This window comes from Podarcis muralis, chromosome 17 (assembly GCF_964188315.1).
Source record: "Podarcis muralis chromosome 17, rPodMur119.hap1.1, whole genome shotgun sequence".
NCBI lineage: Eukaryota > Metazoa > Chordata > Lepidosauria > Squamata > Lacertidae > Podarcis > Podarcis muralis.
In genome coordinates, this window is record NC_135671.1 from 34,914,069 (window position 1) to 34,929,125 (window position 15,057).

The 15,057-nt window shown below is 49.0% G+C and overlaps 1 protein-coding gene across 1 annotated transcript in view; it reads right to left on the minus strand.

Moving 5' to 3' along the window:
* The window catches only part of ZSWIM4 (zinc finger SWIM-type containing 4), a 40,287-nt gene extending 26,408 nt beyond the window's left edge, over positions 1 to 13,879 (minus strand). The window contains exons 1-2 of the mRNA XM_028711885.2: positions 13,544 to 13,879; positions 4,680 to 4,881 (exon numbers count right to left, since the gene is read on the minus strand). Coding sequence (XP_028567718.2) covers positions 4,680 to 4,881; positions 13,544 to 13,711 — 370 coding nt within the window. The 5' untranslated portion in view covers positions 13,712 to 13,879. The remainder of the gene's footprint in view (positions 1 to 4,679; positions 4,882 to 13,543) is intronic.
* Between the last annotated feature and the right edge of the window lie 1,178 nt (positions 13,880 to 15,057).

Here is a 15,057-nt window from a genome sequence, read left to right on the forward strand (position 1 = left end):
AATAGGGACCGCTTACCAGCGGGAAGGTAAACGGCATTCCGTGTGCTGCGCTGGCTCGCCAGATGCAGCTTGTCACGCTGGCCACGTGACCCGGAAGTGTCTGCGGACAGCGCTGGCTCCCGGCCTATAGAGTGAGAGATGAGCGCACAACCCTAGAGTCTGGCAAGACTGGCCCGTACGGACAGGGGTACCTTTACCTTTACCTTGCTTTTATATGACCAGGAGACAGCAGATTATTATCAGGCAGGTGATGGGAGTACAGCAACTGAAGATGGGCAAGAAAGGACCAGAAGAGCTAGAACCAACACAGAACACAGCTGCTGCCAACAAGTCTCACGACAAAAACAGAGCAAGTCCTAATGTTAGTTCTATATTCTCAGCATGTTTTGGGTGTAACATTCACGAGGTTCATTCACTGTAAAACATGCTATTTCTCCAAGCATTCAGAGGAACACAGAATATGAATTCTCAAATGCTAACATGCCACTCACAATATATGGCACAAACTCAAGCAGAGAAAAAAGTGTCATGGTCCTCTAAATACCCTTCTAATAAAGTAAGGGCTACTGAAACGCAGTTGGAGCAAGAGGTTGTCAAGAACATTACATGGACTGGAGGATATTCAGCACCTACCACATGCCACAGTCTCTGCCTTACTTAAAGACACAGCCACAGATTATCAAAATACTTCATGGCTTACACACACAAAAAAAAAACATTCCCTGCAATTAAATCAATGAGAAAACCTAGAACAGGACTTTCAACGTGGCATTTCCAATTCATGGCAGCCTCATGAGGCTGCAATCCTATTTCCACCTAACCAGGGAATTGGCTGGCACCCGTCTGTCGCAAAAGACAATGGAGTGTGCCTCCAGGGGTGAAGTCAAACTGCTGCATTAGCAGCACTGAAGCAACCTCTCCGGGGCACAAGCCTAGGCAGCGTGTATGGAGATCCTGGGCTGCCCAGATGACAAGACCCCTCTCTTGGCTTCGCTGATGTGGTCCAAAGGAAAGCAGAACAATATGTTTGGCACCAGCTTGGCTGCAAGAGTTGCTGGAAGGAGGTGTACAAGGCGCCATCCACCCATCTAAGGGACTCCACTTCGGATTTGTGTAGGACTTACTCCTTAGTCTTTTCTTCTCCCAAACATGTCCCACAAGGCAGCAGAGGTTTAGGATCAGTTTTCCTTCTCCTAGATGGGCAACCTTCCCAGGTTGATGAGCCCCATCTGCCCCTCACTTCCCTCTACAGCACAATGCAGAAACTGCCTTCTTGACTATTGGACCCAACTATTAGTCTCGTCCACTCAATCCACTGAGCCTGTCTTCACACACAGGGGAAGTCCCCAACTCACCGAAGGTTTGAGACCCATCGGGTTGCCCTCACCTGGTTTAGCCAGCCAGTCAAAGTCATTTGCGGGATGTGACCGCTGTCGCACGCTCACAGCTTCTAGGAACCACAGGCAAGAGCTGAATGCAGGGACCAAAGGTGGACAAACTATTCCAGAAAGAGTGTGTCCCCCACCAGAGGTAGTACCCCTCCCCTAACATCCCGCTTATCCCAGAGAGTAAGACCAGCTGAATTCAATAAGACTTACTTCTGAACAGATATATATAGGATTGAACTACAAGTCATAAATTCAACTATGTTGAATAGAAGATAATGTTATTGTTTGTTGTTTTTAGATGTAAAGTAATAAGTGCTGGGATACTAAAGCAGAGCTCAAATAAAACAGCTGTTAAGAAATTGCCCAATGCACTTCTGTTAATGAAGCAGCAGGAAGACTCAGCAGCGCGTGTGTTCTAACGTGGGCTGACACAAGGAAGAGACAGGAAGCAGCCAAGGCTCAGGGAACAGAAACATAGCAAGGATTTCATGTTCATTAATGCCGAGGGCTCCATTTTGGCCATACATATATGGGGCCAATTCCCTGCAGGATGCTGATAGAAGTCTGCAAGCATCAGAATTCTGCATTGCAGGGGATTGGACTAGATGACCCTTGGGTCCCTTCCAACTCAATAATTATAGGATTCTATGAGGGACGCGGGTGGCGCTGTGGGTAAAACCTCAGTGCCTAGGACTTGCCGATCGAAAGGTCGGCGGTTCGAATCCCCGCGGTGGGGTGCGCTCCCGTTGTTCGGTCCCAGCGCCTGCCAACCTAGCAGTTCGAAAGCACCCCCGGGTGCAAGTAGATAAATAGGGACCGCTTACCAGCGGGAAGGTAAACGGCGTTCCGTGTGCTGCGCTGGCTCGCCAGATGCAGCTTGTCACGCTGGCCACGTGACCCGGAAGTGTCTGCGGACAGCGCTGGCCCCCGGCCTCTTAAGTGAGAAGGGCGCACAACCCTAGAGTCTGGCAAGACTGGCCCGTACCGGCAGGGGTACCTTTACCTTTACCTTTATGAGGGGTGTATACAAGACGCAAGTGCTGGTATTAACAGAAATACATTATCAAATTGATGACTTTGCAAAGTTAAAAAGTGAAGAGATTTTCTTGAGCCAAAAGAAAGCCAGTTAGTCGGCTGAGCTAGTCACTTCCCTTCCAGCCCAGTTCACAGATAGCCTATTAATATTTCAGCAACAGTCATCAAGGATCCACCCGCCACTAATCCTGTTATTAGAGAAGTTTTTCTGCTCAAGATCATCAACAAGTGCCTGGTCTCATCAGGGATGTGTGCCGTTCGGCAACTTTACTGCCCAACTACAGAATCTGAGGCCACAGTTTGGCAACCTAATGAAGCCTTTTCTTTATTCAAGCAAGTCTAAGCCTCATGTTTGCGCAGAAATGATCAACAACAAAGCAAGAGGCAGAGATTGCAACTGTCAGGAGCAAATGCTATGCAGAGCTCCAGAGTCCAATTCTTCCCATAAGACACTATACAAGTAGATGAGGCCAGGCTGGCGTCGCCTGCTGCTCAGTGCCTCATCATGATTACCCAAAACACACCCTTCATTAATTCATACAAAAAGGACATAGAGGAGGGAGCTTTCTACAGCAGACCTTCAATTTTGGCACCGTATTTTGCGCCCTATACAGCTCTTTTTTGGGGGGGGAATAAAGAAAAAAAAATATTTCCCCCCCCAGGCGCGAGCTTCCCCGGACCCCAGCCCCCAGAACAGGCTGATATCCGCAAGGGCTCTCCAGGCTTGCAGATATCTGCCCGAAGCCCGGGGCGCGCTGCTCAGCGCACCCCAGGCTTCGGGGTGCAGGCTGCTATCCGCAAGCCTAGGGAGCCTGGCAGGAACTCCCGCCGGGCTCTCCAGGCTTGCGGATATCTGCCAGAAGCCTGGAGAGTGAGAGGGGTTGCATTCAGCGAAAGCCTGCATTCGCCCCATAGGACGCACACACATTTCCCCTTCATTTTTGGAGGGGGGAAAGTGCGTCCTATAGGGCGAAAAATATGGTATTCCCCACCTTTGGTTATTTAAAGCATTCTCAGAAAGCTCCAACTGATCATTTGGACATAAATCGGGTTGCTGGAATAGGGGGGAAAGTTGTATTTTTGTGGCAGATACACTCTGTTTTATTTAAACATCCCCTGCCCTGGAATTGATTGCCTCAAAAACATTTCCTCTACAACCTAGATCTTGGAACAAACAAGAAAGGATGTATTCCCTTCCCAGGTTGCCCTGAAATCAGTCCCCCTTTCCCTCTGTATCATTCAACCCATGCCACCTAAAACATTTGCAAAGTTTCTGAACCCAGACAGACAGACAAGACAGGTATATTTAAAGCAACAGGAACAAAAAGGCACGTGACATCCAGTAACTATAGCATTGATCATTATCCCCTTTGTATGTTAATCCAAGAATGGCAAGAGTGTAGCAACCCGCCACATGATCTTACACGAGCAGCTGTTAACTTGGCTTGCCCCATTACCTTGGAAACCTCTATGGCAGCAGTGAGCAGCTTTCTTGCTCGCTCACGGTTGCGACAAATGGCAAGATCGCATACCCTTGTTTCCCCAGCCTGTCTACGTGAGAAATAAGACTGGCCACTTGGTCCAATGCATAAAGGTAAAGGTAAAGAGACCCCTGAGCATTAGGTCCAGTCGTGACTGACTCTGGGGTTGTGGCGCTCATCTTGCTTTATTGGCTGAGGGAACCGGCGTACAGCTTCCAGGTCATGTGGCCAGCAGAGCAGCGCACAGAAACGCCGTTTACCTTCCCACCGGAGTGGTACCTATTTATCTACTTGCACTTTGATGTGCATTCGAACTGCTAGGTTGGCAGGAGCAGGGACCGAGAAATGGGAGCTCACCCCACTGCGGGGATTCGCGGGGATTCAAACTGCTGACCTTCTGATCGGCAAGTCCTAGGCTTTGTGGTTTAAACCCACAGCGCCACCCACGTCCCGTAGTCCAATGCATATTTACTCAGAATTTGAGAGTATTTCCTCCCACATACATGCATATGCTGAAGTGCCATTCCAGACCTTTCAACTGCATGCAAGCATAGTTTTATCACTGCTTTAACTTTGCCACAAGGATTTTCCTTTGCTCAATGGGACATCCCCTCCCTCTCCTTCCCCCCTCCCAGCCATTGCTCCATCAGCACAAAGATTTCCGCTTGTTCAACAGAAAGTTCCCCCTCCCTGCATGCCTCCTAAATCTATTCCAGGGGTTCCCCCAACCCTCTGGAGCAGTGTGCAAGATTCATCCAACACAAAAGCCACTTACCTACTTGCAGGACACGGTCAACAGCACCCGACTGTAACAAATTTAGGCCACGGTTAAAGGGCACACGTGAGTCTCGCTCACCCTCCGGAGGGTGATAGCCAAGGGATGAGTACATGCATATTTCTCGCTCACTCCGTGGGAAGGACCAAAAAACAATGCGCTTCTGCACAGGTTCCGGGACGCGGGAGAAACGCTCTTCTACCTGGACGAGAGGAATAAGATCACCATTAGGACTATAACATCCTGGGACCAGGGATCTGAATGACAACTGTCTCCTATATAAACCCATTCATCTCTTAAGATCATCCTTCATATGCCATCCTTGCAGCCCCAACCTTTAGACCCAAGGATCAAGTCTTTTCTGTGGTGGCACCTGAGTGATGGAACTCGCTCGCCTGAGATATCTGCCTGGCAGCAACTCTTAGCTTTTACACTGCCCTGTGGTATAGCAGTGTTGGACTGGGACCTGGGGGGCAAGGTTCCAGACCCCCCCCCACTCAGCTGTGGAGCTCACTGGGTGACCCTGGGCCAATCACTGGGTTTTTCATGACTGACTTGGTTCCTGTTAAAACTTTAATGTTTTATATTCAGAGCTTTACTTTCATTGCTATTCAACTGTCCAGCCTAACACAGAAGATGAGAATACACAGGTACAATACACAGGTACATCTTTCGGCCCTGGCCACCCCCAAACAAGCCTGCTAGGCCCTCTGCCTGACATCCCAGAACAGGGATGCCATAAACTGATACAGTGGTACCTCCGGTTGCAGACAGGATCAGTTCCAGAGGTCCCGTCGGATCCCGAGGTTTCCGCAACCTGAGGACCACTTCTGCGCATGCGTGCACGGCGAAACCCAGTAAAATACTTCCGGGTTTGCCGTGCGCGCATCCCGAAGCTTACATAACCAGAGGGTTACGTAAACAGAGGTACGACCGTATACACTTTGATCACAAGGCAAAGCTGCATTCCCCAACCCGGCCTTGATGCAGCAGGGATGGGAAAGCTGGCGCTAGACGCCCTCTCATCAGCCCTAGCCAGCAGGGCCAGTGATCAGGGATGACTGCAGCTGGAGTTCAGCAACATCTGGAGAGAAACTGCATTGGCTGCCTGGGCACAAAGACCATATTTTCATGACACCAGGGTATGACTAAAAATCTTTCAAATTCCCAGACACCAATGTGGTCAAGCAGATGGATGGCCAGCTATTTGGGCTGCTACCCACCCCTCTGAGCTCTCTGTACTATAAGAAGGTGCCTAGTGAATTGGAATTCCTAAGTACTTGGTGGGGTTGAGGGTGGAGACGACATGAAGCCACATGATAGTGGAAGCCACAGAATTGTGACAGGCCTGGGAAAGGAATGCAAATGCTTACGCAAAGATGCGATCGCCAAGCATCATCTACCGTAAACCAGAGGCATAAAGCCATTGTTGTGGCTTGTTAGTAGCCCGTAGCTCAGATAAAGGAGAGCAGCTATGGAGAAGCCTGCTCTGGGCCAATAGCACCCATTCCTCCCAGAGAGCAGAGAGTTCCTGCTGCCACAGATAAAATGAAGGGGGGGGAGTGAAGCCAGGTACTACCACACACCATGCTAAGCTCCTGTCCAGTGAGAACTGGGTCCCGTGATCATCTTGACTTCCTTTGGTCATAGCATATCTGGCTAGTTAATGCAAGTAAGTTTGGAATTCCTTCCTCTCTCCCCTCGCTCACCCTCCATTTTGGACACTGAGCCTCGGAGCCTCATTCCCCTTTAGACCAAGCCTGAACAACATTCACATTGATTACAACCCCCCTGTGCTGGCCTTTGTGAGAGACTGTGAGCCTGTCTCTCTGGGCAAAGGATTGAAATCTCTGTATACAGTTGTGTTTTATTTTATGTAGACCAGTAGTGATATAGTGTTACACAACTTGTAATATAAATAAATACTTTGGAGAAGAACTGAACAGATGAGGTGTTTATTCCTTCAAGGGAATTCACCAATAGAGAGATGGATTGCTGCTGCTGTGAAGATGCAGGAAGACTTTCTGGGTAACTGCTGTGAGAAGGTAAAAGGAACCCCAAAGGGTTGGAGCACAAATCATCTAACAGCCTGGAACAAAGAGCAAATGCCTTAGGTCCATGTTTTTCAACCTTTCAGTCCAGCACTCATTCTCAAAACAAAACAAAACCATCACCAAACTGGGAGGGGTAGCTAATGCCACCGAAGATGGAATTAGGATTCAATATTAGTTTTAACAGTTTGGGGAACTGGGCCCAAACAAAATGATTTTTTTACAGGGACAAATGTCAGGTTCTATACTTAGGAAGGAATAACCAGCTGCACAAATATAAAATGGGGGACACCTGGCTTAGTTGTACATGCGAAAAGGATCTAGGGGGTCTTAGTAAACCACAAACTTAACATGAGTCAACAGTGCGATGCAGAAGCAAAAAAAACCTAAGGTTATTCTAGGCTGCACCAACAGTAGTATAGAATTCAAGTCAAGGGAAGTACGTAATAGAACCACTCTATTCTGCCTTGGTCAGATCACACCTGGAATAGTGTGTCCAATTTTGGGCTCCAAAATTAAAGAAGGATATTGATAAAACTGGAACATGTTCAGAGGAGTGCGATCGAAATGATCAAGGGTCTGGAAACCAAGCCTTGTGAGGAACAGCTAAGGGAGCCGGATATGTTTAGCCTGGAAAAGAGGAGACAGAGAGGAGACATGATAGCCATCTTCAATTATCTTTAGAGCTGTTACATGGAAGATGGAGAAAGCTTGTTTTCTCCTGCTCAGAATGTTAGGTAGGACTTGAACCAATGGTTTCTAGTTACAAGAAAGGAGATTCCTAGGTCAAAGAGCAGTATTGGGAATGGGGATGTTGTTGGCACCTGACATGGGCTACATTGCAACAGGTGGCCAAATGCCAGTCTCTGGAGCCTCCTGCTCCTCCTTCTTGCTATTCTTACCTACCGTCCCCAAGCAAATGAACAGTGATAGCTCTCTCTGGATAGCTGCGCAGACTGGGCTTAAAAGGAGAAGTTGTGTAACCAAGCAGAGGTGATAGCAAGGAGAAGGTGGCCTTTCCCAAGGAAGGGTTGCATTGAGGGCATCTTGCCCAACAGCCCTCCGAAACCTAGAGCCAGCTCCAACTCCTCTCTCATATTCCAGTCTATGGATTATTCTCCCACTTCGTCTGAATTTTCTGCCTGGGCACAGTCTCCTGGCCCTTCAGCCTCCATCTCTTGGGATCATTCTCATTCACCTGGCTTACCTTACTCACAAAGCTCCTCCTGCCCTAGAGACAGCAGGTGACTTCAGCCACAGCCAAACCGACTTCCCACTTCCCCACATCTGTGACAGACTGTGTGCAAACATTCTGCATGGCCCCACTTCATTTTCGCTTCTCAGAACGCTCAAGGCACCACAGAACAGCTCAGCCAACAGGTGCCAGAAGTTTCAGCACTGCTGCAACCAGATCTCTTAAATGCATCACAACAGGCACACTAACTTCTAAATCTATACACCAATTTCCACGCAAAGGATACTCAAAATTGGCCTTCTCTTCTATTTCTGGTTCCAGACTCCCACACAGTTGCCACGACCAACTGACGCCACAAGGAAAAGACTTTTCCTTCACTTCAGCATAAATGGTGGCCACACAAAGTCTTGGTATTCAGAGAATGGCCAGCAAGGATCAGGCAGGCTCCTAAAAGTCCACTCACAGATATTTCCTCCTAGTCCAGTTTATGTAGCTTATAGGTACACAATTCCAACTCTGTCCAGAAAACAGAAACTGGTCCACATGTTGACACTTAACTAACTTACTGTATTTCCCTTCTTGCTAATTTATGTAAATACAAGCAGCTTCCTCGCTGGCAGAAGTTTTCTCCCATATTAAGCAATGGTCTGCTTATAAATATTCTCAGATCTCATCCAGCCTTCTTTTCCCCCTTGCCCTCTCGCCCAATCTTCTCAAATTAAAGATAAAAGAATGAGCAAATCTTTCAGCCTAAAACTTTGCCTAAATTCTACCCAACAGTTTCCTCAGGTAACAGAGCATTCTCAACTCTTGTCTCACAAGCAGCAGCTGAATCTTTGGCACAGGCAGATGGTCGTAAGACTCCAAAATTTCACTAAACCCTCCTCCTCCTGTGCCAAATTTGTAAGTAACCTTGTGATTCAATCCAAACTTGGGCAGAACTGGATTCCCTACATACACACACACACACTGTCTTAATATGTCATTCCCTTTCGGCCCCCTTCTCCATGCAGTCGTCTTAACTACTGGAATTTCTCCCATTTAATCTGTTCTGATGCCTTCATTAAATTCATCTCCCGCACACCGTATTGCTATTCTCACACCACCTTTCTTGCCAAAATTTTCAGCTCTTTCAGCATCGGGCTTCTAGTTCAAAGTTCTCTTCCAGCGCTTTCCCTGTGTCTCCATGCAGGTTCTGTTTTTAACACCCCTTTTTCTTAATTCCACCCCCCATCTCCTTTCACACTGCTCTTGACACAAGAAGCAGATGCCAGGGCCATAGCTGGGGAGGGCGCTAGCTGGATATTTTCCAGATGAAGCTTCCAGAGGCACACCATTGAGGCTCCCAGCCTCTGTTTGTGTGTGTGTGCACGCGGGGGTTGTCTTTGACCAAGGTGAAATAAAGCCTAGTTTCAGCCCTGCTTTCATCCAGTCCTCCTGGCAAAACTCATCTCACACACAGTCTCCCTAAGGACCAGAGAGTTCTAGGCTGGATTACTGCAACACGTTATATGCAGTTCTGCCTCTGAAGAATGTTTGGAAACCAGCTGGTGCAGAATTCACTGGCCAGGTTGCTCCCCGGGACAAGACGGTTTTAGCATATTACACTGATCCTGGCCCAACTGCACTGGCTGCCAGTTAGTTTCTGGGCACAATTCAAAGGGCTGGTTGTGACCTATAAAGCTTTAAATGGCTTAGGGCTGCAATCCCTGAAGGACCGCCTCTCCCCATATGAACCAACATCGTCTGAGATCCTTCTTCACATGCCTCCTCCACGAGAGGTCCAGAGGGTAGACCTCTTCTGCAGTGGCTCCCCATTTGTGGAATGCTCTCCCCACCCCCACAGAGGTTTGTCTGGCACCTTCATTATACATCTTTAGGTACCAGGTGAAAACACGGTTGTCTTCAACCAGGCCATTAGTTGATTTATATTCTATGGCCTTTTAAATGTGGTGTTGTTGTTTTTTGAGCGGGGAGAATTATTGTCTTGTTTTGCTTTTGTTCTAACTATTTGTCTGTGCTTTTGTCTTGTATTTTTATCTTGTGATCTTCAGATGAAGGGCAGTATATCAATTTAATAAATAAATAAGCTTCTATCTCTCCTGTGCTAACTTCCCTCTAGTATCCTTCCCTCCTTCTGGCTATTCTTCTATCAAACAATGGGGGAGGGGGGGAATCCAGATGGGGGAGGGATTGTGTCCCACTAACCCACTGGAAGATCTCCTGCACAAGCCTCATTGAAACAAATGTAAGCTTCATAAAAGCAACTGCCATTAATTTCCAGGCTAAGGTCAAGGTTTTGATGTATACAACCCTATACAGATCGTCTCACCCCTTACATATCCTTATACGGCTCTGCAGATGTGGGCCTCCTGCAGATACCATCTTATGAGAAGGTCTGTTCCGCACAATATAGCAATCAGGCCTTTAGTGTTGTGGCACCTGCCCCCTAGGAATTCCCTCCCCTTAAATATTACACAGTCACCATCTATGGTGCCTATGGAAGGGCTCCACCTTCCAACAAACCTTTTCTTTCCCAGTCTGTATCTATACTGGAATTGTTTTAAAGATGTTTTATCACTGGTCATCTGCCACCCTGGGCAACTTTGAAATTATTATAAATTCAATAAATAAATAATGATTTAATAAATAATTAATTCAATAAATAAATGGGGCTTGCACAGCAAACCTCCCAGTGGATTTCACCTAAAGAATCAGAGTCGTCCACATCAAACTTCACTGCTCTTAAAACTGTACCAGAGAATTCATCACCTGATCACAGCTATATCACCTCATCTGACCAGAAGTTTTCCTCTGCATATTCCTGGTTGTACTTCAGTCAGCTAGGAACAAAGTTTAATAAAGTGACTTGATGGAGAGAACCATAACAGACAGCCCAAGAACAATATGAGAAAGTCAGTCAGGAATGGTGTACTATGGCAAAAGTGTCCTTCAATTTAAATATGGGGGGGGGGGGGAGTGACAAAGGAAGGAAAGTTAGCCAGCCAATGCTGAAAATCAAGGTATGAAACTACAGAAGACCAGTTCTGACCAGGTATATGCTACAGACAAGTGGACCTGCAGTCCTTTTCACAGACCCTGCTTAAATCCTCAATGGAATTTAAGCAGTCAACTGTACAACTGACTACAACTTCTACATAGACTCTGCCACTTCATGTAGCTAAGCGAGCACCAAGCTTAGTTTTCACTAAGGTAGTAAACCTATGTCCTGTTTGCTATTATTTAGATTGAAGTTGGGAGCTCTTATGATAGAATACTCCTTCGTACACAAATTTCCTTGAACATGGAATATGTCTGGGAGAAAGATAGGCTAGAAACCTTCTCCCAAATGTGCTCCTCTTCCTTGTGAAAGAAACCGATTTGTTTAGGGAATAATTTAGTAATACACCCACCACCACCTACAGCCTTAAGTGGAAGAGGCCAGACACAGGTCTAGGTGAAATGATCAAGACAAAGGCTTATTTATAGACCATGGTTACAACCCTGTCACTTTCAAGTCAAAGCCATTCCTTTCACGGTGAGAATTCCATTTATCGAACTTGAGGCGAGGTACCAAGTTAAAAGGCAACTCTTTGGCTGTGTTTTACAACAGCTATTCAGTTCAAATTCACATGCAAGATGAGGACTATGCCTGCTCCAAATGACAAAATGAGGGCTTTTTTTGGAAGGGAGGGCCACCCAGTTCTATCCTCTCGTTGCTCCAGAGTTCTAATGTGCCTCAAAGCCAAGGCAAATTGAGGAGGTAAACAGTCTACACTTACTCTAAGCACTGGCACAGTAGTCCAGAGAGCCATCCTTGTGGACTAGTCTATTAAATAAGCAGAATTCAGAATTTTTCAATGGGTTCTTCGCACACACAGCAGCCTTTTCCCTAGCGACACTCCTCTCCTTTTTACTGTTCCCTGATGAAACCTTTCCAGTCTTGAAAATGAAAGAGATTGGAGGGGGATATGCTTTTTCAGCCCAGAGCTCCTCCGCATTCCCTCCTATTTCAGGTGTGCAAGTGCTTGGACTTGGAAGTTTCACTCATTGATGGCAGTGACAAGTGACTCTTGTCTGATGAGTTTCCCAGCCTGACACAGAAATCAAACCCTGTCGTCTCCCTGGACGGAACTACAGCTGCTTACAAGGAGTTCTTAGAATTGAGGGAAGGAAGTAGCTGAGCTTTGATCTCCAAGAATTGTGAGCAAGTGTGGCTCTGACAAATTTCGGAAAGAGGAGAAGAACGTGTGTAGCGAGCCTAGCCTCCCCGCACCCTCCACGCCACAGTATCACAACCTTACCTTCTCCTAGGCTTTGCCCAGACTAGTCCTGGCTCTCTCGGCTAGCCAAAGTTAGCTAGTTTCAGCTATCCCAATTAACACCCACTCCACCTATTTCTCAGCAGGCACACACAGAGAAAGCCTTTAAAGGGCACCCTAGGATAACCACTTCCTCCAGATCAAGCTGCGTAAAGGCATCATTTGAACAGAGGGCAGGGGTTGTGGGTGAGAGAGAATCACAAACAGATGAAGATAAAACACAGCATGCGCAAGTAGTACACAAAGAAAGCCAGGAGATAAAATCATGTTTTTCTTCCAATCTTAACGGACCTTGGAAGCCTGGCTGTAAATCCTGGTGGGGTCACACAAAAAGGGATGTCAGAAAAATGATGGAGCTTCTCCTCAATTCAACAACTAAAAAAAGTCAAGGTATATGGACTAAAGAAAGGAGGAGATCCGGAATGTAATTGTCAGTCACTCTGGTGAGACCTAGAGGAAGTCCACTAAATCGCAAGTTAATATACCAAGCAAGGCCACATTTAGGCCATTAGCCCCCTACCCAGCTCATGGGTCTTGTCCCCGGTTCAAAAGCTACTTAGAGGGGACACCCTGCCCCCAATAACCCAGCCAGCCCAAATTTGACCTCCCAGGAAAGGATGGTAGGAGATAGAGCATACAAAACTAAGTATGAATGACAAGATGATCGGGTGGCAGCAGCAGGAGGGGGGAGAATTAAAAGGAAGAAAGGAGTTGGCCCCAGCGAAGACTACAGGGAGATGGCAGAGGGTAGAGATTGGTGGAGAGAAAAACAAACAGATTAGGCTCGGCTTTGTTCAAGCCTGGCTAGTAAGTAGGATTGTCAACTCAAGGGGCGCGCAGAATTCCTGCGTCCCCTTCTCCTGCCCGCATAAATCCGGCCGAGGAAGCCCCTCGACGACGCTGCCACCTGCACCCCGACCCATTGTTCGAAGGGGCCGAGCCCCACAAGGGCAGCTTCGAAGGAGCGGGCAGCCCCAACTTCCACGGGATCGGCTTTGCAAGGCCAGGCCGCAGCCGTCGGAGAAAAGAAAAAGAGAGGGGGGAGGAAAAGCGGGGGGCTTTAGAAGGGGGAAGGGCTCGTAGGCGGATGGGGGGCCGAGATAGAGGGACGCGCTCCTGAGGATGTGCAGAGTGCCTTCGCCGTCCAGCACCCTCGGGGGCAGCGGGAGGAAGGCTTGCCGGGCAGCTGCGAGCCCCGGCACCTCTTGCGGAGAGAGAGGCGAAGGGAGCCTCGGACGCGCCGGCTCCTTCCCACGCAGCGGCCCCGGGGGGGAGCGGAGAAGCTGCTGCCCTCACCTGCTCGAAGGCCCACGTCTCCGCCACCCGCCGGGCGCTCAGGTCCAGAAGCGTCTCGACGGCGCTGGGGGCCGAGGTGGCGGCGGAGGCGGCGGCGCCCGGCCCCGGCCCCGGCTCGGGCTGCTCCCCGGAGCCGCCGCACCTGCGCTTGGCGGGCGGGGGCTCCATAGGCCCGGCCGATCCCCGGCCTCTCCTGCGCGCCTTGCCCGGAAACCCAGCGGCGGAGGCGGCCCGGGCCTGGCCCGCTCAGTCGGCCGTTCCTCCCTCTCCGCTGGCGGCGTCGGATGCGGCCCCTTTAAGGAGCTCCCACAACAATGAGCTCGGCGGCCGCGGCCTCGCCGGTCCTCCCTTTTCAACCTGCTCGCCTCCCATTGGGTGGCCGGCGAGGGAGAGACCGGCGAGGATTGGGCCAGCTCGGCTGCCGCTCAAGGAGGAAACAATGCACGCCCCCATGTCGTGGGGTTTAAATAAATATTAAAAAAAGGAAAGAAAGGAAAGTGGGAGGGGAGGGCCGTCTGGGGGGAAAAGGTGTCAATCAAAGGTCGAGAGGCCCACCCAGCCAATCAGGCAAGGCGGGGGCGGCCTCAGTCCTGCCGGTGGGGTTCTATGTGGGCGGGGCCTGCGCTGCGAGCCTTCCATTCACAACATTCTGGAGCCGGCTGGGAATGGCAACAATGTGGCGAGGCGCGCATTCCAAGCCGGGAAGGGGCCGCCTCCGCCGCCCGTCACTCCCCGGGGGCTCATCGCCGCCGCGCCCTCGCCCTCCTCACCACCGGACTCGAGGGAGGCGGGGGAGCCGCCGAGCTGCTCCGCTGCGAACCACCTTCATTCACAAAATGACCAGGAAGAAAAGTCGTTTCCAATGTGAAAGCGTAAGGAGCAAACTTTTAAACTAGGCCTGTTGTGGAAGAATTCAGCCGCCCAGCCTCTGGGGCTAAAGGAGCAGGACATCAAGGGTTTCCTCCACCCCAACCCCCCTCATTTAATCCGGGGGGGGGCGGCAGGATTTTAATCGCATTAACTGAATCATTTTCGCTCTTTAAATAGAGCAACAGGACAATTCCAGGTAGCATCCCGTTCCAGTATCTGCTCCAAAAATGCGCACACGTCACCATTCCTGTCAAACGCTTTTGCAAAAAAAGCTGCCGGTCTCCAGACTTGCCATATAGCCTGGACATTCTTAAAGCGACAGTTGAAAGGAAAAACCTTGGGATATTGACTCTCCCCCTGAATAAGCACTAAGTATTATTGAGGGGGTGGGGAATAAGTCAATATAAAGGGCAGCACTATAACAGGATCTGATAATGATAGCCACAACATTGATGGTCCTGTGCTGTCACCTGCTCATCTCATTGGGATTCCATCTTCTGCCAGCGATGCCATTCCGCCATCTACAAGGGACAAAGAGACCAGTCTGTGCAAAAGAATAATGGACACAAATCTGACATCAAAAGGGGCAATATTCAACAACCAGCGGGAGAACATTTCAGCCTCCTACAATACTCTTTTACAGA